This window comes from Gavialis gangeticus, unplaced genomic scaffold (genome assembly GCF_001723915.1).
Source record: "Gavialis gangeticus isolate Ggan-Ray unplaced genomic scaffold, GavGan_comp1, whole genome shotgun sequence".
In the NCBI taxonomy this organism is placed as follows: Eukaryota; Metazoa; Chordata; order Crocodylia; family Gavialidae; genus Gavialis; species Gavialis gangeticus.
In genome coordinates, this window is record NW_017729029.1 from 51,195,059 (window position 1) to 51,217,078 (window position 22,020).

The 22,020-nt window shown below is 42.5% G+C and overlaps 1 protein-coding gene across 2 annotated transcripts in view; it reads left to right on the plus strand.

The window, feature by feature from the left end:
• Positions 1-22,020, plus strand: part of TENM1 (teneurin transmembrane protein 1) — a 490,026-nt gene that overhangs the window by 337,079 nt on the left and 130,927 nt on the right. For both annotated transcript variants that reach the window (XM_019521566.1, XM_019521567.1), the window contains 3 exons: positions 5,129-5,272; positions 13,285-13,534; positions 15,086-15,106. In XM_019521566.1, the coding sequence (XP_019377111.1) occupies positions 5,129-5,272; positions 13,285-13,534; positions 15,086-15,106 (415 nt within the window). The remainder of the gene's footprint in view (positions 1-5,128; positions 5,273-13,284; positions 13,535-15,085; positions 15,107-22,020) is intronic.

Sequence of the window (22,020 nt, forward strand, 5' to 3'; positions counted from 1 at the left end):
ATTAAATATACCAGTTCCCCTCTGGATCATTTGAAAGACTTTCCAGTAATTATGATCCAATATATTTCCAGAGTTCAAAGTAAATAACCAAATAACTATATTACAGACGTCATAAATGATATATTCCATTGCAAAATGCTAAATAAATAACAACAAAGAAATTTTCATGCAAAATAGAATGAAATGTGTGCACCTGTTTATTTATTTAATTAAGGTTTGTCCAATTTCTTTTGAGGTTAATTTTAATTACCCTTCTGACAAAATAGAAGCAGAAGAAATCTTTATGTTTGAGTGCATTGTTAGCTTAGCTTGTTAGATTCCGATAAAGCCTTATTTAATTTGACAGACTAGAGTACTCGGGGACTGTTATCTACATCCATTATGTGAATTTTGTCAAAATAATTCCCTGTGTCTGTGTATTACCAATAGTTAATAATGCATTCTGCTCAGACTTCATTTTAATTACATTAAATTGCAGCAGGTTGAAGTCCTATAAGCTCAGGAATATAACCATCTGCCTTTAGCATTATAAACACTATAAACACTTCCATTTTTCTTCAGGATTATTGGCAACAACAATCACATAATCATTTCCTATGGTATCTTATCCAAAAAGAAAACACTTTTGGAAAAAAAATAGACTTTCTGAATGTACTTGCATGCTTGGAAGGAACTATTTAATTTTGTTGGAGAAATGTCTGGTGGCATTTGCTTATTCCCAAGGCCCCTCGCACTAAGGCAATTTCCTGATCTTACATTTATAGCAAAAATGATAACAATAGAAGGGGGTTTTTTTCTCAAGATGAGAGAAAACCATAATGGTGCTGACAGTGGGAGATTCAACTATAAAAACTTATCTACATTTGAATGGTGTGGTAGATTAAGATAGGGGGTGAATTTAAATCTCAATAGCTGTGCCTAAAGCACCCCATGTGTGGACACTTACTCTGGAAGTAAAGTGGTACACCAGGAATGAATCATGGATAGAGATGCCCTTGGACTTTGTCTATCCTACAAAGTTAAACTGCCATGGGTACCTGAGTATAAAATGATCAGACCCTATAGCTGATGAAGCTTTTTATGGAACACCGCTGGTATGGATGCCACTCTGTCAGAAAAAAACACCTGCCAGCTGAGCAGCATCTGCACTATGGGCCCAAATACAGCCCTGCCTGCAGGCAAAATGTCAGCTGTCCTGGTAATGCAATGCAGACATCGCCTAAGGGTCAGGGAGAGGCTGTGAGTGCAAATACAGTCAAAAAAACAACAACTGTGAAGCAGCTAGATATTATATTATAGGAAGGTGGGTGTATAACTAAGACAGATAAAATCCCTTCAGCAAAAACCGAGCAGCACCTTCATGTGGGGCTCTTATTCACTGAGACTTTTATCTTCCAATTATAGCCAGATGTTGTACTGAGACCCGAGCAAGATCCTGTGTGACCTGGAGGAGGCCCACAGGAGTCACTGTGATTCAGAAATATGCTTCAACCCCCACTTTTGTCTTTCTTTTGGGTGATAGTAATTCACAGCCAGCAGAGCTGGTGCCCCATGGTCGCTCAGCTCTTCCAGGCCCCAAGCGGAGAAAACGTGCAGCCGTTGCCTGGCTGTCTTTAACTGCTCCCTACCTCCTGGGAAAGGAGTTGGCTGACAAGTAGTCCCACTTACTGCTGCATACCTAGACTTGAGGTCCTAGTAAACCCCGTTATGGGATGCATATGTTCTTATTCCCTGTTATGCCTCTGGATATTTCAGCCCCCAAAACTATTTAACCTTGATTCTTCTTAATTTTACGGAAAAGAAGTAGGCACTTGGTACACTGTTTAATCACCCTTTTGAGACCAGCTCTGAGGCAGCCTTTGTAGTTGCCAGGGATCTGAGTTTTCAAATACTTTGCACCGACTGGTTCCCAGTTCCAGGGAATGATCTCTCAGCCACTTTGTAAACAGGATGCTGCCTGCTAGTTAATTTCTCTGATTGGTAACCTGATTTTCACATGCAGAACCCCCAAAACAAGGCATGCTTATTATTAGAGATTATATTATTATTATTATTATTAGAGATTATATTATTGGGTGCCTCGATACAGGCACTTTACTGCAGAGATGGCCAATTAGCTCTGCAGTAAAGCGTCACCATCTACATATGTGCCAGTATTGGGGCCCAGTAAATTAATTAACTCTGCCACAAGATAGTATTGTTGGGGACAATACTGTCTTATAGCGGGCTACTTGCGTGCACTGAAACGCACGTGTAGACGGTGACAGGGTGGTTGTGGCATGAGGATGCTAAGGTACAGGGGCTGCTTATTGCCTAGCCCTGCACTTTAGCACGTTCATGCCCCAGGCAGCACCTTTCACTGCCCAATGCCACCTATGGAAGTCTAGGGCTAACCCTGCAGACCCCGTGCCAGCCCAGGGCTGCTCCGCTCTAGCTCACAGTGCTGCAGCCCCAGGTGCACATGTAGACATGCCCAAGAGCAGTTGACTCCAACACAAACTGCACTGGAATTTATTGCTCCTCCTTAATTGCATGGGTAGATGCACCCATTATGGGGTAATGGTGATAGAAATCATAATATTTGTATCCGAATATTTGGCAGAAAAACGGATACTTTGTTTCCAATGGTCTTTGTGGCCGATTCACTATTTCATAATTATTTTCCCCTGAAAGCGGCCTTAAGTAAGAAGCCTCAGGAGTGAAATGTGAAGACCTCAGAGGATTTAAAATGATGATACATTCCTCCTTTCTGCGTAGAATTTAGTATGGAGAGATTCTTTCTGTTCCTGAGAAATAAAGTGGAGTTGAGGCATGTTGCTCATTCATGTGGATAGTTAAAGTTAGTGCGTTCAGGGGGTCATCCAAGTACTACTCACTGACAGGAAGGACCAAGAGTTTATTGCATACAACAGGAATGAGATGAGACAACAGTGAAACTGTTATGAAAGGGGGTTATGAACTTTCAAGAGCATTTGGGAATTCAGGAATGACACGTGTTGGCAAAAAGGAGCAGCAGCAACGTCATAGCATAATCGGAGGATGTGCACCACTGTAGAGCCGTGGGTACAGATTCTTAGCTGGTATAATTGATCATATCTCTGTTGACTTCTACACCGGAAGCCATTCTGCCCCATGGGTCCATAATGATGCATTTACTAGGATTGTGGGTGACATCTGCTAAACTTATCTTTAGTGGGTTGGATAATACGCGTGCCTCACTGAGAGCTGAACTTGCAGAGTGCCTAACTGAAGTGAAGATGCTGTAGGATGGGGTACAAGTCATCAGCAACGCTGCTTCATACTAACAACCTGCTTTTTGATTCCCTCGTACTTTAAGTTCTAGCTTGTTCTGTTGTTGACTCTTAATGACTAACCCCACTATCAAAATCTTTGGAAGAAATCATCAGTCCTGCGGTAGAATTTGCAGATAAAGAAAAAGGCCGTTCTATAACAGCAGCTCTGCTCTAGCCCCGGGGCCTCTTCTGACTGCAAGGGATAGAGGAGCCAGCTGCAGAGCACATAGTATAATGATTGAGGCCTATAAAGTTTTAAACATACAACAACATTAACAGGTTTCAGGGGAATGGGACTTCAGGAGAATCAGAGGCTTCTCTTGGCTAAACTAATGGGGAAGCTCTGCTCACAGTAGGAGGAGCAGTCTGTTAGATTTGAATAAAACATTTATCTTACAAACAAGCCATCATATCACATGCTTCCCCAGTAGAGCTGGGCAAAATTTTGACAGATAATTTCACTAAAACCGTGGAGTTTGGGGGAAACAAAAGCAGATAGTGAATTTGGATCAACTCCAGCAGCGAGCTTTAGAAGAAAAAAGAAGGAATTGTTGTAAAATGTAAAAACATAACGTTTTTCAAATGAAGTGTTTCAAGCGTTCAAGAATATAAGAGTGTTTGGGGATTGGGGGGAAGCGTTTCAATTAACTTAAGCTGATTCAACGAGCTAATGTTAAAGCGCCCCTGCCTCCATTTTGAAACACGGGGACGCTGAATACACGAGACACTGCAGCACGCTGGGGCGTTCGGATTGACTCCATCAAGTCAAAGGATGTATCATAGGTACAGATCTCCAGGATTCATTCCAGAGGTGCACGACACAGGGGCTTCTTGAATCTTGGAGTTTCCCCCCGCACACCCCCCACTGCTGATTGACGGAGGGGCCCCGTCACTCGCTGCTCGCTGCCTGCACCTGACGGTGTGGTTTTCACCTCCCGGCCATCAGGCGCAGGTGGCAAGCAGCAGGGCCTCTCCGACAATAGCAGCAGGGGACACACAGGGGACACTCCAAGATTAAAGAAGTCCCCGTGCCTCACACTGCCAGTGCAAATTCCTGGGATCCCTATTTGTGATGCATCCTCTGACATCCCTAAAGCATCTATTACTGCCACTTCGGAGGCAGGATACTGAGCTAGACAGACCATTGCTCTAACCCAGAATGGCACCGTTTATGTTCTTATGCTTCACTTGGGGAAATGCTGGAAACTTTCGGTTTTTGATGTTTTCTAAGTGAAACCTTTCCATTTGTTATTTAGAATTGTCATTTGCAAATTGCCCCGATTTTAAAAAAAAGAAGTTAACAAAAAAAAATGAAAGTATCTAAACAAAACACTTTGTTTTTAATCAAGAAAAACATTTTGGGTTGACTCGGAACATTTTTTAAAGCATTTTTGCTTGTATTAAAACTCAAAAAGAACTGGGTTGTGTTTTCCAGTTTTTCAGGTAAGCTACTACATCTGCTTAGTTTCATTTTTCTGAGTGCTATGCCACAGCAGACCTTCAAGTGGAGCATCTGAGATTCACTGGGTTTCTTGAAAACAGGTGGTAATTTATTACAACTCAATGCCAATATTATCACCTGTATTAAAAAGGAAAAGCATGAGATTAGTGGATTTGAATGCCCAACCCTTTGCTTGAACAACACTTTCCTCAGTAAGCTGTAGCTCAGCCATTTAAGAAAGATGTTGAACAATTCTGGATCCACACTAAGAAAAGTATATGCATATGTGTAACTGAGCTGTACAAATACATATAAGTAACTATGAAAATTAGATTGTTAGAAAAGTATGTAATTAGAAAAATAGTCTGACATTTCATTAATGATTTGTTTTCAGTGTCAGTAGGATATGAATATGAAACATGCCCTGATTTTATTCTGTGGGAAAAAAGGACAGTAATCCTTCAGGGTTTTGAGATGGATGCTTCGAATCTGGGAGGCTGGGCCATAAACAAACACCATATATTGAATCCACAAAGCGGTAAGTTCCTTCTTTACTGATCAGACATTTGGAGAGGAGTGTGTTGGCAGAATAACAATGAGGAATTAGGTGCTCGTTGTTAATATATTGATCTAATAGGAATGGTCAATTCCCTTTATGAAGGAACCGTACACTGGACCCCAGCTGAAAGACATAAAAGCATTAAGATACTAAAATTAGCTAAATGAGTAGAGTATATTTGCACAGGAAGGCTTGGTTGGCTCCGTTAATTAAAGTATGCTGTTCCTAATGCTAAGCTCAAGGGTTCAATCCCCTCGTAGGCCATGTCTTTTTTGGGAGACTAGATGATTTCCTGTAGTACCCTTCCAGCCCTGCTTTTCTAATATTCTGTGATAAGCTCTTGGTTTGAATCCAATATTGGAAGTGGGAGTTGGCCGTTGTTGTAGTTTGTTGGTCTACATGAAACAATTTTACAACACATCATCATCTCATTGGATGTACTCACCACAAAACTGGCTTCATCTGGCACCTTTATTGGCAGTCACATCAGGGAAGCGGAGAATCTAACGGTTAGGAAAACCAAACCAGCTACTTGCATCTAGATGTGGTGTTTCTAAAGTATATTTCAGAGGCTGTGTAGAAGCTTACATACCTGCCCATACGTTGTCCTTTGGCTAGGTTACAGTTCAGGCTGGAAGTCCAGCAGCATTCACCAGTGCTAAGCAAAACAACCCGCTGAATCATTTTATTTCCCTAATGTGATTTCTGCTTAAAATTTCTCAAGGCATTAGTCTGTTTTCAGGTTGTTAACATTTTGTTCTTATCCCCCCTCCCCCCAGTAGCTATAAATAGGAACCCATGGGATAAATCTGGACAGTGAACTTGCCATACTTAGCGTTGGCACCATTAGATATGCCACCCACAGTCCTCCACACTGGCTGTCCCCTAAGCTGGAAGCACAGTAGCTGTGTCCATCTGGCATTCAGAGGTAATGGAATTGGTACTGTCACCCACCACGTACTTAAAGGCATTGCCATTAGACCATGTAGACAGACCCTCAGCGCATTTAAATTATGAAGTGAATGCATGTTATAGTAAATTTCAGCAGCTGGAATATATAGGTATGTAGATAGGCAGATAATGGAGATGCAGGAAAAAAATGGTGAAAAACCTGGTGTCAGATCCGTAAGTAAGCATAAGTTTGCACACTGTTAACTTCAACTTAGCTCCCCAAGTTTAAATCAGCTGAGATTCTCTCCACTAAAATCTATTTCCACCTGCAAACAACTGTTACCCAGATTCCTGCACTGATATAAAGCTGTCAAGTTCTTTTACAAATTCTGTTGTCCAGCATATGAGTACAGGATAAATATTCCATATACAAAAGGTCAGATTTAGTTTGTAAATTATCCAGATTTTTGTTTTGATTTGAAATAGTTTGACATTTTGAACAGCGGGTCTTTCAGCCCCACATTATTGGTTAGTATAGATTGTCTTTCTTAAATGCCAGCTATTGACATTTAACACAAAGAGGAATCTGACCTCAGGCAGCCCAGCCCCCAACTGTGAGCCACACAGTCTACTTTTTAGTGCCAATTTGCCACTGACATAGCTTAATTTCAAGACTCAGTTATTGGCAAAAACACCAATTTATATGGATGTGCAGGCTTCATACCGATTGTAATGATTCCCATTGTTTTTCACACTAAAATGTTTCTAAAAGGCTTTGTAAATGTCAAGATAGGACCCAAGGGCTAAACATTTGGGGCTAAATTATGCCTTTCAGCAACAAGCACAGAGTATGTGATGATAAATTCTTCTAGCAGCAGCTCCCTAAGACAGTATAAGACAACTGGCTATACTTCAGATTGCAGGCACCCAAGCTAGCTTTAAACAGGCTAGCTTAGGCAGTCCTAGCTGCAGCACACAGGCTGCTTCAAGCTTCTGCTGTGGCTAGATTCCTTCCAATATCCAAGCTAGATCATTTAAAGCTGGAGGTATCTCTAGGCTACACAGTGGATGTATCTACGTGAGATGCTTTTATCAAATGCACAGTGAAGCATCAGTATCTGTACATACACAGCAGTTACTGCATAGTAGATTAGTCTAATGTGCCATTTTCTAGTACCTGTAGGTAAAGGTACTAGAAATCAGTGCATTAAACTAATATGCCAAAGTGAATGTGTAGACACTGACCGGGAGCAAAGTGCAGAGGGCCACAGGGGGTGGGGAGAGCTGCCCAGGCTCGGTGGGATGGTGCCTCCCAGCCACATGGAGATCAGCATGGGTCCCAGTCTCCACGTGGCTGGAAGGCAGCTGCCCAGACGGTTCTCCCTTGCCCTGTGGATAGCCTCTACCCCATCCCACCAAGCTGGGACAGCTCTCTCCCAGACACATGGAGAGCAGGACAGGTCCCGACCTCCATGTGGCTGGGAGGGAGTGTCCCCATCTCCATGTGGCTAGGAGGCAACTGTCTGGCACCCCAGGCAGCTCTCCCCTGCCCCACGAAAATCAGGACAAGCCCCTGTGCCCCCTGTAAGTCTGAGGCTGGCACCCAGGGGAGCCTGGAACTCCCCCTGGCTGCTGCAGGGGGGGAGAACAGAGCAGCCCTAAACTGAACTCCTGTCAGGAGCAGATTTACTGCCGACAGGCACACATTCAGATGCGTGTGGAGGCCCAGTTTAATGCACCTGAATTTTCATGCTATACTTACTTCAAAAGGATGCAGCCTCTTCTAAATATTCCTGTTAATACTATCCCTGAGAAACCCTTGTGATTTGACTGAGTACAAATTTTGACTTTCACTAACTCTTATACCTATGTTTTCCCTGGGGAAAGGAGTCTTCCTCTCCCAGCTGGGGGAAGGACACAGACCAAAGCCATTTTGAAAGTTTAATTAATTGAAGCAGCTTTCTTTAATAGGACTGTAGGATAATACGTTCTCACTTTTAGTTACATTAGTGATCAAGTGGACCAGAATCGAATACCAATCAGCTCAAGAGGATCCTGCATTACTGTATTGCGCCTCTTCTCAGGGGCTTTGTTTTGTCCCCTTATTTCCATTGGGTCTTTATGCACACATTGGCTCATACATGTATTTCCCTTTCAATCCATTCCTGCTTTGACCGTGTTTACTGCTTAAAACATTTCCTGAAATAGACCAGTGGTTCCTTATCATGGAAATTGAAAGTAACATTTTTCTGTCTCTCTCTATTTTGCATACCACCATTGTCTTAAAGGGGCCTCACAACAGAGCAGCAACCTAGAGTTTAGCTACATTGCTTGCTAAGAACACTTAAGTATTATAAGAGTCCTGTTCAGCTTATTCATCCTGCCTTTTAAAACAAATATAAGCAAGCACTTAATATTTTCATGTAAGTAGAGTGAATAAATATCCATCTAACACACTTAAGAAGGCATTTTAATTTAATGCAGTCTTTAAGTATTTGTTATCTAACATTCCCACCTAACATACAGGCACAAACTGGGAAAGATTAAGATTTAAATCAGGGTAAACTGTTATTCACCTTTCCCTTTCCAAGTTTCCAGTCGTGGGAGGCATAGAGTACATGTTGTTCCTTGAAGTTAATTTGTCTACTCATATGTTTAAAGTTAGGCATATACATAGGTGCCTCCTTGAACTGGGGTTATAAGACATGATCTAAAACCAAGTGAAATCACTGAAGTGTCCCATTGACTTCAGTGAGCTTTAGAGTGGGCCCATAGCACTCTAAAGTAAGAACAAATGCTTGAGGAGTCCAAGACGGAAAAATAATTAAACATACTAATTATCCATCTAACTTAGTAGAAAATAGCCCCACAAATAAATGATAAATCAGATATTCAACTCCATTACCAAAAGGTCAAGAATAAATAATAGACTACTACTTAGCCTTAGCCAAAAGGTTAAGAAAATCTCTTCAATTTCAGCTATGCAACCCAGACATGTAAGTAAGGGTAAGGTTGTGAGTCAAGCCTAAAGACAGAAAAAATAAATTTGAGGTTTATGTTCTGGGCCAGTTTGAGAGAAGCTGAAAGCATGATGATAGAACAGCTTTCTCAAATATGAATTTCTTGCAATTATTTTCAGAGGCCATAGATTTACTTCCTTTTTGAAATGCTGCCACTGGATCAACTGTAGGAATAACATCAGGAACACAATTCAAATGTAAAGTTTTTCTATTCTTTATTTTGAATGGTTTTTGTTAACTTTCATTTTACCCTAACATTAGTTTAATCAGTTATATTGTGATACGGAGTTTACAGTCAATTTCCATCAATAAAGTCTTCTCCCCCAGCAGACTTTCTGCTGTTCCTTCCTGTTCTTATGGTTATTTCTGTGCCTAAGAGAAAATGCATGAGCAGTGTAGGGCATGTAGGTAGTCTCCCCCTCTGACAGCTAAGCATTCTACTCTTGAAGCCAAGGAGTCAGACTCTATATCTACAAAGTGGCCCCACTTAAGTAATATAGGTTGTTCCCAGCCAGACTGTCCTATAACCTATAGCTGCTGCTCTCCCAGGATAAATCATAAGTGTACAGATGTTCAGGCTTTTTCTCCCAAAGTAAAAATGGCTGCTGCAGGAGAAAAATAACCTGGGAACAACTAGAATTAAATATCTGTATGTGCTGTAGCTTCTCTCAGAAAAGAATAAGGTCCTTCAGCATCCATCTCCATGCCTCAGGAGACAGTGAGTCACTCATTGGCCTCCACTGCTCCAGAGCATGATCCCTTCACAGTCCCTACACTGTGCTGGAGAGAAACGCAGGCTGACCATGGGAAGTCTGGGTCAGCCAATCAGGGCTGCCCTATTCACTGCTGCCACCTGCCACCAAGCAGACTAAGGGAGCCTGCAGAGCATGCTGAGTAGAAATTCACAGCCCCTGCTCCCCTTCCCCCAGCTGCACAGTGTCAGCATTGCAAGTTCTCCATTCTTCAGGGCCTCAGCATTCAACTGCCTGCACATGCAGCTCTGGGTAAGTTTTTCTACCAAGAGAACAAACCTGAGAGAATTCTCCCAGATTATTTGAAAGTGTATATGCAACCTAAGTCTCCTGCATCCTGACTGAGGTGCTGTAAGCACTAGGTTATTACAGGGAGGGTAGATATCACTATCATTAGGTGTCTTCTCAGAAGGTTCTGGATCCTGTGGATAGAAGCATTTTACTTGCAGCCCTGACTTCCAGGAAGGATGAAAGTTCTGACACATGCTCAGCATTTCCTATTCCCTAGTCAATGTCTGGTCTCTGAATTGCACCTCAGAGATACTTCATTTCCTCCAGTGACTGTATAGGGAATCAAGGTGGTTAATTCCATTTCTTTGAATTACTCCCTGGAGCCAGGTGTCTAATATTTAAGGATATTGAAGCCTGAGCTGGAAGTACCTAAGAGGCCAATCTGGCTTTCACTTTTAGAGAACACACATACCTGCATATTAGCTCCTGAATGCATAAAGTACCGTTGAACTGTCCAGCTAGCTCATGAATACGGATGAATGCCCCATTAACCAGTATTTCCTTTGAAGTGGATTATTCTTTAGATGGGCAAGTATATGGAAAGTTTTCTTTTTCCATGTTAAAGGAACTTTATTCTTTGAAGTTACAGATGCAGTAGCTCTGGCCCCGATCCAGCATACATACTGATTGAAATCAAAGAGACTACTCACATGCTTAAAACTAAGCACATGCTTAAATTTTTTAAAAGCCAGACAAACTCTCTGGAGTCCTAATTATATATTGGTGTTTATATGAGACAGATGAGAGAGTGTCTTTACATAGTGAGCCTCAGACAAAGGCCAACATCTCCTGTCAGGGAAATGGTTTTACAGGGTGGGGGAAAGAAAGAAATTTCTATTGATTATGTTGGTATATTTCCAAGGTCCTCTTCTATGCTGAGTATAAACTCCAAAGGGAAATACATATCCTGTCCCCTGTTGTTCATAAATAAATTTGAAAAGTTTCCTCTTTGAAAGCTGTATAAGGTGCCACCCACTAGGCTCCAAGGGGAATTTCCATTTCAAACTTCTTTAAAAAAACTGCAAAGTAACTTCTAAACAAGGGCTATAGGATTGCTACAGTTGCAACTGTGTCAACATTTAAGGAGACTCTAAAGCAGTTGAATGTGGGCATGTCTACATGTGCATTTACAGCAGCTTAAGTTTACTGCACAGTAAGCAGGAATAGGCCAGCATCAACACGTGCAGGTGTTAAATCGCATTAACGCTGCACATGGACTGACTTGGGACTAAGGTTAGATCCAAGTCAGTTCACACTCACATCATTATTGAACAATAGGACGTTATCAAATTTACATTCAAGTAAGCGTAAGTCACCATATTTACTGCGCAGTATGGGTGTGCACGTGTAGACGTGCACACCCATACTGCACATTAATTTTGGTTACTGTGCAGTAAATGCACACATGTAGACACACCCTGTGTCTCTTAATGCATAATTTCCTATGCTGTTTAAATTATGAAGTGGATGGAGTTACATCAATGTTAGACTGGTATTCAGTTCAGACTCAGGGCAATGGATGAGTTGTGTCTGTGGTTCATTTTACATAGCGAGTAGATTGATTGCGGTGGTGTGAGGTGGTAGGAAGCTGTAACAAGAGCAACGCATTTCCTAAAGTTATACTGCCGAGAAAGTGTTGTTAATAGCTGGAGCAAGATTGAATGCTGTGGTATCATGGAATGGAATTATGCTTACTTGGATGAAACATATATTCTTGTGACAATAGCAACAAAGGAACCTTTCAGCCCGGTGGTTTTTTCAAAAGCTGAACACGGTGCAGTACAAAGGGGTTTTACGCATGTCTTTAATTGTTCTGGCTTTAACCTGGGATGTTAAAATGCCAGTGGCACGGTGTCTCCTACGAAGCACAGCTATCACTTGTCAATGTAATCAAAAACTGTATTCGCCTGTGTTTTATTTCCTTAATCACACTTCTTATTTGGTACAGTGCTGGGCTTTCTAATAGAAACAAGGGATTTGGAACTTGTGGTCTTGGAAGACTTCTGTAGAATACCTCTCTTCAGTTTTAAAATTGCCATGAGTATAGTAATAACATGTCATTTTTGAGGGTAATTGTTAACTGTATTGCTATGTGGTTATATAAAAAAAAGGATATCTACCTGAGAAAATAGATGTTAGTACAAGATCTGATATTACCAACCTAATAATCGGAAAGATTTTTGAATATGTCCTACTGCTCAGTGCTGAAATACTGACAAGTTGAAAAGCTGTTTTCTGTTTTATGGCGGAGCATATTGTATTTTCATTGGTAAGAAATTCCATTGCTGATCAGAATTCCTCTTCTTTTCTTAACTCAGCTGTACTGCAGCCACCACCATTTTTATACATTATCAGCAGCTTGCCTTTGAATATTGATTGTACACTGCAGTTCAATGCCCTTTTCTGAAAAATGCAGAGTAGTCCTGCTATTAATCTCCCTTAATTAAATATTCAAAGTGTCTAAGAAATTCCAGTGCTGGCTAATAAAAATTTATGAATAAAATGAATATTTAAATAGTAATCCCCAAGAAATTAGATACCGCTGCAATTAACAGTCAATTTGTTAGAGTGTTAACTAACCATGCGCTCTCATCATGATCGCAGACCTTAAAATAGTCACTAACCACTACCCAAACAGGACGATCGTTGAGCTGAGAGCAGGGGCTGTTTAGAATTGGAAGTCGGCTCTTACGATCTTTTCCTTAACTCTTTAACAGAACTGATCATACTTCTCCTTTTCAATAAAGAGCTTTTCAACAGCACTGCAAAATACACAAGTAAGTTAAAGAATGCTGTAACTGCTGCATTTTTCCCTGCCAGATGATTTTCATTTCAGCATTATAACAAGCCAGGAACTTACACCCCTGTTTTCAGAATGTGTAGGTAGAACAAGTCTTCTCGTTGCCAGCTCTGCTGATGTTTCTGTGGGATAATGAAAGCAAAACAGAGCTGAGCACAAAAACTGAGCAAAATTAATTTATTTGCTTTTTTATTATGACTCCTTTCTGTCTTCAACCTTCTCTTTTCTCCCATCTAGGCATTGTACACAAAGGAAACGGTGAGAACATGTTCATTTCCCAACAGCCCCCCGTTATCTCAACTGTCATGGGTAGCGGACACCAAAGAAGTGTCTCTTGCTCCAGTTGCAATGGTCTTGCTCTCAACAACAAACTCTTTGCCCCAGTTGCTATGGCTTGTGGCCCTGATGGCAGTATATATATTGGAGACTTCAATTTTGTCAGACGGATATTTCCCTCAGGAAATTCCATTAGCATTTTAGAACTACGGTAAGAAATCATTGATTTCATTGATTGGTTGGTGGTCAGATTTATTATCATGAATATGATACTGCTATGAGAAATTCAATGAAATATTTTTAAGTGGCCTGAGGGATCAGCCAAATTTAGCTGCCCAGAAAAGATGCGTCTTTCTTATTTAATGTCAGACAACATATATATCCGAAACCTTAAGATTGCTTTAAGGCGATCAGTTAAGTGAGGCAGGGGTGCTTATGTTACATCTTCCTAATTATGTAATTGGTTAAAAAGGTGTAAACTGAACACGCTTAATCCTCTCCCCCCATATATTTTTCACATACATTTATCAAGGTAGAATAAGATTTTAAAGCATTTTTTTGCTTTAAATCAATTTAACTACCTAAGATGAAAGAGCTGAACAGAGTAACAGACTCAAATATGGTCAGAGCTCACAGAGCATTGGTGCTTACTGTTGAGGGCAGATTGAGTGCAAAAGTATGCAGATCCAGCTAAACTGTTTCCCAGGCCTTTCTTAGAAACCCAGCAAACTACAGCTGGGTGGATCTTAAGACATATGCAGGTCACAGGCATTCAAAACAAAAATCTCTCGATCCAGGGGGTGTTCTGCCACCAAAAGGCTACTGTCCTATACCTACCCTGCTATACCAGTGGTGCTCAATCTCCAGTCTGTGAAGTCATGTCATCCAGCAGTAACAGGGATCCCCATGGGCTAATAGCCGTTCCTCTGCTGTCAAATTTCCTGACCCATAGAAAGCCCCACTGGCAGGATAACATGGCCCTGTGCTCTAGATCACACAAGTGTGGGGTTGGGCCAGCATGCAGGATCAGGCTGGTACATGGCCAGATTTGGTATGCTGGATTGCACCCGCAGACAGACCCCACATTGTTCATTTGGCCCACGACGCTGTAAGACTGTGCGCCACTGTACTCGATACACCTGCCCTTGCCATTGACACTGCGCCCAGTTTTACTCTTGGGAGGTACAAAATAGCCCTGGCCCCCAAAATATTACAGTAAAGCTTTTCTCACAGTTGCTATTTACATACTGTGCTACTTGCACACTCTTATCTCCACTAGAGTTCCTTTCTCTGAAAAGCCACTAATCTGTACTGGAATCAGTGGGACCACTCACTTTTTCAGGATTAAGCCTTTACTCATTTCAAGTACCAAACTACACCAGGGCACCATGTCCCATGTAATTTATACCCCACCAAGCCTTTACTGCATATCCAAATACATGGCTGGACTTCCAACTAGCATGATTAGAGCTAAGGCTGCGCATGGATTGTCTGTGAGCTGTGGGCAGTGGAAAAGAAACAACTAAATTGGAGTGAGAGAAATGATGGATAAAGTGGTGGTGGGATGCTGAATGACTCGACTGCTTTCCTTGATTCCTACATGGTGCATTGGTGGGCTGTACAAAGTGAATAAGTCTGGTGTGTGTGTATGTGTGTGTGTGTGTGTCTCGTAGGCAGAGGTGGTTGTTGTGGGTTTTGGTCAATGTTGCCAACTGATGTGTGTTGTTTTGCTTTTTTTCTGGCTCCTGAACTGTCACATTAGGAACAGAGATACAAGGCATAGGTAAGTAAAATCTGGTACTGTTGTGTACACATGCCACTGCTTTAAAAGAACAAACCTAAGCAAAGGGAGGAGCGGGGTTCGGTACAGGTTGACAGAAGCACTGTACCTTTAACCAATGTGAGTAAAGATCAAACTCAGCTGTGTTTGCTTTAGGGGGTGTAGAAGTGGATCACCTCTCCAGACCTACAGGCCCCTCAGTTTGCTAACCACCATGGCACAGAACAGTAAGAGCAAGGGCTAAGAGTATTTGTTAAAGGTGACGGTGTTATTTCATTAACATGCGTCATATTCATTTTGATCTACACGCACGTTTCAGAAACTACGGGTAAAACAGCTGCCTGTGTTGTAGGTCTGTGACAGGGTGGGAAACTGTACAGCAGCAGGAACACTGACAGCAGCTTTGTCGAATGACCCCGTCATTCATGACTATCTAGAGAAGTGACGTGGTCCACAAACTGCATTGCACACCGAGTGGTTTTATTTCAAAATTGCTGTTAATTTCTGTAACATCCTCATATATTTTATCTACACGTGGTCAACTGTAAATGTGGTCTGCCAGGGCGAAGTAGAACCGGTCAAGGAACAGTCACAGAATTGTGATTTGGCAAGTCACAGCTCCTTTTCTGCTTTCACATGGCCCTGGGGAGGAGGAATAAGTTACTGCCCACTTAGAGCAGCTCATTCCTTACCGTGGGGCCTGTTGCCCACTCCACACAACAGGTAGTGAGAGAGGTGGGCAAAAAAGTAGATGCCCAAAAGTGCTTTCCTTTCTTTCCCCCTTCTGCCCCCTTCCTTGTATTAAGAAGAAGTGCAAGATAGCCTTGTTCTCTGTATCACAGCAGAATCACAGCCTAAGCATAACCCAGCATGGGGGAAGAGGCAAGGGGGACAGACTCTGGATAGCTGAGTGTAGGCTGGATCAATCTAGCCAGTACGTGACATTAAAAGGGGTAGGAAGAACAGAGAACAACAGGCTACCAGGGCTTCTTACGCTTTCCTTAGATTCTAAGAAACAAGCTCCTCCCTCTCCTGACAGATTAATTAAATGAGTAGATAAGGCAGGATTGAGGCATCCTATTTTGATGGCTGTGTGACAACACAGAGAAAATCCCAGAACAGACTAAACCAAATGTACAGCACGTTTTGTTTTGAGGGCTGACACCATCATCATCAATTATTTGACTTTCGCCACAATATTATTACTGAATGAGAGTTTATTTGCCAGCCTCCTTATCAAAAATATAATCTTTCATGCATTTTGCAACAAAAAAGCTAATGGGAAGATATTACAGTAGCTGATGGCATGCATTTCCATGGTTGGTTTTAATGATTGTTTCAATTTTGCTTCTGAGATAAACTGGTCAAATTTGTTCTAAATTACATGAAGTTGAAAAGAACAAAATTGAATGGGTTTGCTCTGGAATGCCAATTGTCAACAAAATGGCATTAATCAAGGGTCTTAATTTTTGCTTCAGTTTATGAAAGACAACTTTCTCTATGTCGGTGCAGTAAAACAGGAACCTGCTAGCTTGTCTACATAGGCTTAAACATTAGTTAAGTTACTTGTCAGATTACTTCCCACTAAAGTGATGTAGACTATTAATTGCAAGTATTAATTGCCTATTTGCCAAGTTACATTAGTCTTACTAACTTAAAAGAAGTGATCTGTGGTAAATTGAAACACATCACTTGGAGCAAGTAAAAGGTATTGTGGTTATGGAAAAGCTGTTACCAGTCTTCATTACACATGGCTCTGCTGAGGCTTTAAAAGCCACAGCCACATTAGAGAAGGGTATGAATGTGCCTTCTTCCCAAGGAGGACAGAGGAACATAGAGTGCTTCCACAGTTGTAGATTGGTCTTGCAGGAGTAGCGGCTATTATACCTTTTGCCACAGTTTGGGTAATCTGCGGGTGGGCCCTGTCTGGGGATGGGGTGGAATCAGGCCCTTGGAGGAGTCCATCGGCTCCATTGGAGACCTCTGGGAATGCCATAGAGTGCAGGGAAAGCCCTTACTATACAGTGTCTGAGGACACTCAGCCAGACCCTTCTAGCTAGTACAGGAAGAAGAGGACTGTGCCCTGCCTCTTCTGCCCCCATTCTGGACTGGTTTGCATCTCTTAGAGCAGAAGGAAGGTAGTCTGGGGTCAGGTCTGGATTGAAAACCTGCTACCGTTATGACCATAAGCAGTAAACCTGTACTACTCAATGCCAAGTGCTGGGTGGTGGTTAATTAACCTGGCAACCTGTGGAAGCACTAACAGCTTCAGGTGGATGAGCGCCTAAGGAAGGTAGTGGAACCCTTGATGGAGGAAATGCCATCAAAAGGTAGATGAGCATAATCACTCGGTAATGTTGCCATCGGCATCCACACAGAGCAGATTGAGCTCTTCGGCCGTGGCTGGCAACCAATCTAGGAGTGGAGCCCCAAAAGGCAGGCAGATGGAAGACCTCCTCTGCACTGGCAACTCCTGCAGCGTAGCTAGTTCCAAACATATCAACTCCCACCTTTCCTTTGAACCAAACCAATATAGCCAAGAGGGAGGCACTGATACATGGGCAAAGCAGCGTCTCCAAATCAACTGCCCAGGCTATTGCAGCCACAGCACGTGGAGAGGACATATCCTTGCTGGCAGAATGGACACAATACAGAAGGTGGCAGTTACGGGTTATAAGCTTTCACCTGATTGGCATAGAGCAGGGCTTCACGGGTCACCTTCGAGCATAAGGAATTGTCGCATTCCACTGGTCAGCTACCGCCCGCCATAATGCCAGGCAGCCACTGGACAGTTAGGTGCTGACCCGCCACAGTCTGTCTGCCTCATTGGATACATCGGACTAGGCCAAGAGCCTAAAAGCAGACAAAAAACTTGCACCTGGCAAAAACAAGAAATCAAGAACCTTCTGGCTTGGAAGCCGGAACATCAAGATCATGTGTCTAGGCCCGACAGACTATGATGACCTACAGTAGATAAGCAGCATACAGAAGTCAGTCTTGATTGACCGCAAGCTGTGCAAACTCAGTGTTGACATTGCAGTGCTCCAGGAAACAAGACTTGCAGATGCTGGTTCTATCCAAGAGGCCAATTATACCTTCTTTTAGAAAGGTAAAACTACAAAAGAAAATAGTCTGTACAGCATCAGCTTCACTGTGAGCAACGAGGTGGTAAAGCTTATAGAAACACCCACTAGAGAATCAGAACGCATCATCCAACTTAGACTTCAGACAATCATCAGCTTTGTGAACATCATCAGCGCTTATGCACCAACACTCAACTCCACCCTTTAGGAGAAGGATACATTTTATGACACTGCACCAAGTTGTCAAAGGAATACCATCAACCAAGCAATTGTTCCTCCTTGGAGATTTTAATGCAAGAGTCAGCACAGGCAACAACTCATGGCCAGATTGCCAAGGTGTTTAGCATTGGCAAGATAAATGAAAATGGCCAATGATTTCTTGAATTCTGTGCCCAAAAGCAACTGTGCATTACCAATTCATATCTTGCTGGAAAAAATCACCAGTGTCGTGGCAACATCCACAATCAGGTCACTAGCACCAATTAGACCTTGTTATTGTGAGGAGGAGAGATTTACCTTCAGTGCAGATGACCCGCACATTCCACAGTGCCAATTGTGACACCGTCCACTCCTTGATCATTAACAAAGAAACTACATGGAGCAAAACCTAGGAGCAAGTCCAGAATCAATACCACTAACGCCAAGAATCAGAGGAAGTGCTAACAGTTTGTGAAAGCTTTCAAACTCGGCATGTTTGGGAAGTCAGTATAAAAGAACACAGAGGAAATTTGGGAAGGTTTAAGAACTGCAATCCATGAAACAGCTAAAGCTATGTTTGGGGAAAAGAGGCCATTTGATATGAACTGTTTGAGGAAAATGCAGAACTATTACCTCTTGTCAACATCAAGAATACAGCCTATCTGGAACACAGCAAGAAGCCAACTGAGAGCACCAAAGCAAGACTTCAGCAAGCAAAAAATGAGGTACAGAGAGCAACCAGACACTGTGCAAATCAGTACTAAACTAAACTCTGTGATGAGATGCAGACAGCCTCAGACACAGGAAACTAAAAGTCGTGTGCAATGGTCTGAAGAAAGCTCTAGGGCCTGCTGTCAACAAAGTTGCTCCTCTCAAGTTGTGCAATGGCGAAGCCATTACAGATATAAACAAGCAGATGTCTCTTTGGGCTGAACACTACTCAGAGCTATACTTACAAGAAAGAAACATTACCAGCGAATCACTAGACCTGCCAACTCAACAGGTCATGCTAGAGTTAGATGTGGAGCCCACTATAGAAGAGTTAAGTAATGCCAGTGATTTATTATCGAGTGGCAAGACTTCTGGAAAAGATGGCATCCCAGTGGAAATTCTCAAGTTCAGGAAAGGAAGCCTATTTCATCAACTGCTACTCAAAAGCTGGAAAGAGGGTGAGGTACCCCAAGACATGCGTCATGCAAACATCGTCACGCTGTATAAAAATAAAGGAGATAAGAGTGACTGCAGTAACTACAGAGGTATCTTACAACTTAGTACAGCAGGAAAAGCTTTCACAAGAATCATCTTGGTGCATCCAAAACAGCTGGTGAGACATATTTACCATGAATCTCAATGTGGATTCAGGGCTGGAAGATAAACCATAGACATGATATTTTCCCTGCAGCAACTTCAAAAAAAGTGCAGAGAGCAAAACTGACCACTGTGCATCACCTTTATGGATCTAACAAAAACATTTGATACCATCAGCAAAGCAAGTCTGTTTGCAGTCCTGGAAAAGATAAGATGCTCACCAATCCTGTTAAGTCTTATACGTTCCTTCCACAACAACATGAAAGCTACTGTTCAGTTTGAGTCCACTTCAGACAGCTTTGAGATGAGAAACAGAGGGAAGCAAGGATGCATTCTTGCCCCTACACTCTTTGTAATCTTCTTCTCACTGCTCCTGAACTACTCGCTTGAAGACATGAAAGGTGGAATATACCTTCACACAAGATCAGATGGGAAACTCTTCAACCTGTCATGACTTAAGGTAAAGACTAAAATTAAAAGGTGCTTATCAGGTAGCTTCTATTCACTTCCCTTATAGCCCACAACAAAGACCTACTACAAGAACTCATGGATCACCTCTAAGAGCTTGCCAGGCATTTGCTGTCACCATCAGCATAAAGAAAACAGTTGTGTTGGGACAGGGAGTTCCACAAGATCCATCAATCACTGTTAACGAGAACCAGCCAGAAGTTCAGCTACCTAGGCGCCACAGTGACCACCAGCCTCTCACTGGATGAAGAACTTAATGTTCACATCAGAAAGGCTGCCATCACCTTCAGCAGACTAATTAAAACAGCATGGAACAACTCAAAGCTTACCATCAAGACCAAAATGCTAGTGTACAAAGCTTGCATACTCAGCAGTCTCATGTATGGTGGTGGAAACATGGACAACGTATGCATAACCTGCTTCCACCTATGCTCTTTATGCTGCATACTCAACATCAAATGGCAAGATAAAGTTACCAATGCAGAAGTGCTTCCAAGTGCAAATTTACCAAGTGTGACAGACCTACTCAAATGGAGACTACTGTACTGGCTAAGCCATCTGAGCAGGTTGCCCAAGGACATGCTATACAGGGAGCTATTTGGAGGGAACAAAAACAACATGACATCCCAAGCTTCAGTACAAAGATGCTTGCAAGTGAGATATGAGGGCATCTGGAATTGATCCTGACCAATGGGAAACCTTGGCAAGTGATCAGAACAAGTGGTGTCACCGTCTCCACCAGGGCATTAAAGTCCACGACAGGAATTGGCTCCAACAGCTTAAAGAGAAAAGAGCCCACAGGAAGCAAGCAGCTCCCAACCACCCAATCATGACGTGCAGTTGCAACCACTGCCACAGATCATGCAAAACTCAGATCGGACTATTCAGACACGAGACATGCAAACCATCTACACGATAGGCTGCACTATCCACCATCTCTCGCAGATGAAAGGATCCCAGTCAGTCTGTGTGCTTCCCTAGTGTAAAGACTGCAGTTGTGGCCTGTCCTTGTAAGGCTCATTCCTTCTCCCAGCATGCGCCACCTCCTACACAAAGGCAGTATTGTAGCTGCAGTATGCCCTCCCTGTGATAAAAGCCCATAATTAGCTGGTGCAAAAGGTGGGCAAGGCCACTCAAGCTAAAATGGTGGCATTTAGTAGCCTGGAGTGGCTGTTACTCCTTATACATGGAAATCAGGAAGCAACTTGAACTTGCAGCAGCACCCAACAGCTGGCATTAAGTTCCAGCCCTCAGCACCCTCCTCAGTCTCCAAAGAGACATAAGCCTGAGACCACGTGGAAGAGACTAACAAATGCCAGCAATATAAGACCTGGTGCTAGTGAGAAGTCTGAACTCGACGGCTGCACACACAGACTGCTTCACAGTCATTCGCTCTCTTTTATGCCATGGGGGCTCCTTGTGTAGCAACTTCATACAAGGCAAGGAGCAAATTCATCGTACAGATAAGTTCCAAGCCCCCTTTTCATGAAGATAAAGCTTTGCAGGCAGCCTGAATTCATGACATGGATTTTTAGCTGCTGCTTTGAGTACTCGGCCAAGTGCTTTGGATAGCCATTTTCTAGAAGCTGTTGTATTACGCTGGATTCAGGTCCTTATACAGTGCCCCCGTCCATGGTATCCAAGTACATTCCCCCTCCGTACAGTATAGCATACAGTCAGCATCAATCACGGGCAGTCCATTCCTCCTTTCTGCCTACCTTACCCCTGGCAAAAATTGCACAAAGATTAATTTTATTTTAAAAGCTGGTGGAGCACAGCTAGAGAACATTTCCAATTGGGTCACACTGACCTTTAGACATATTTTGTTTGTTCTGTTCAAAAACATTGATATTCTCAGTA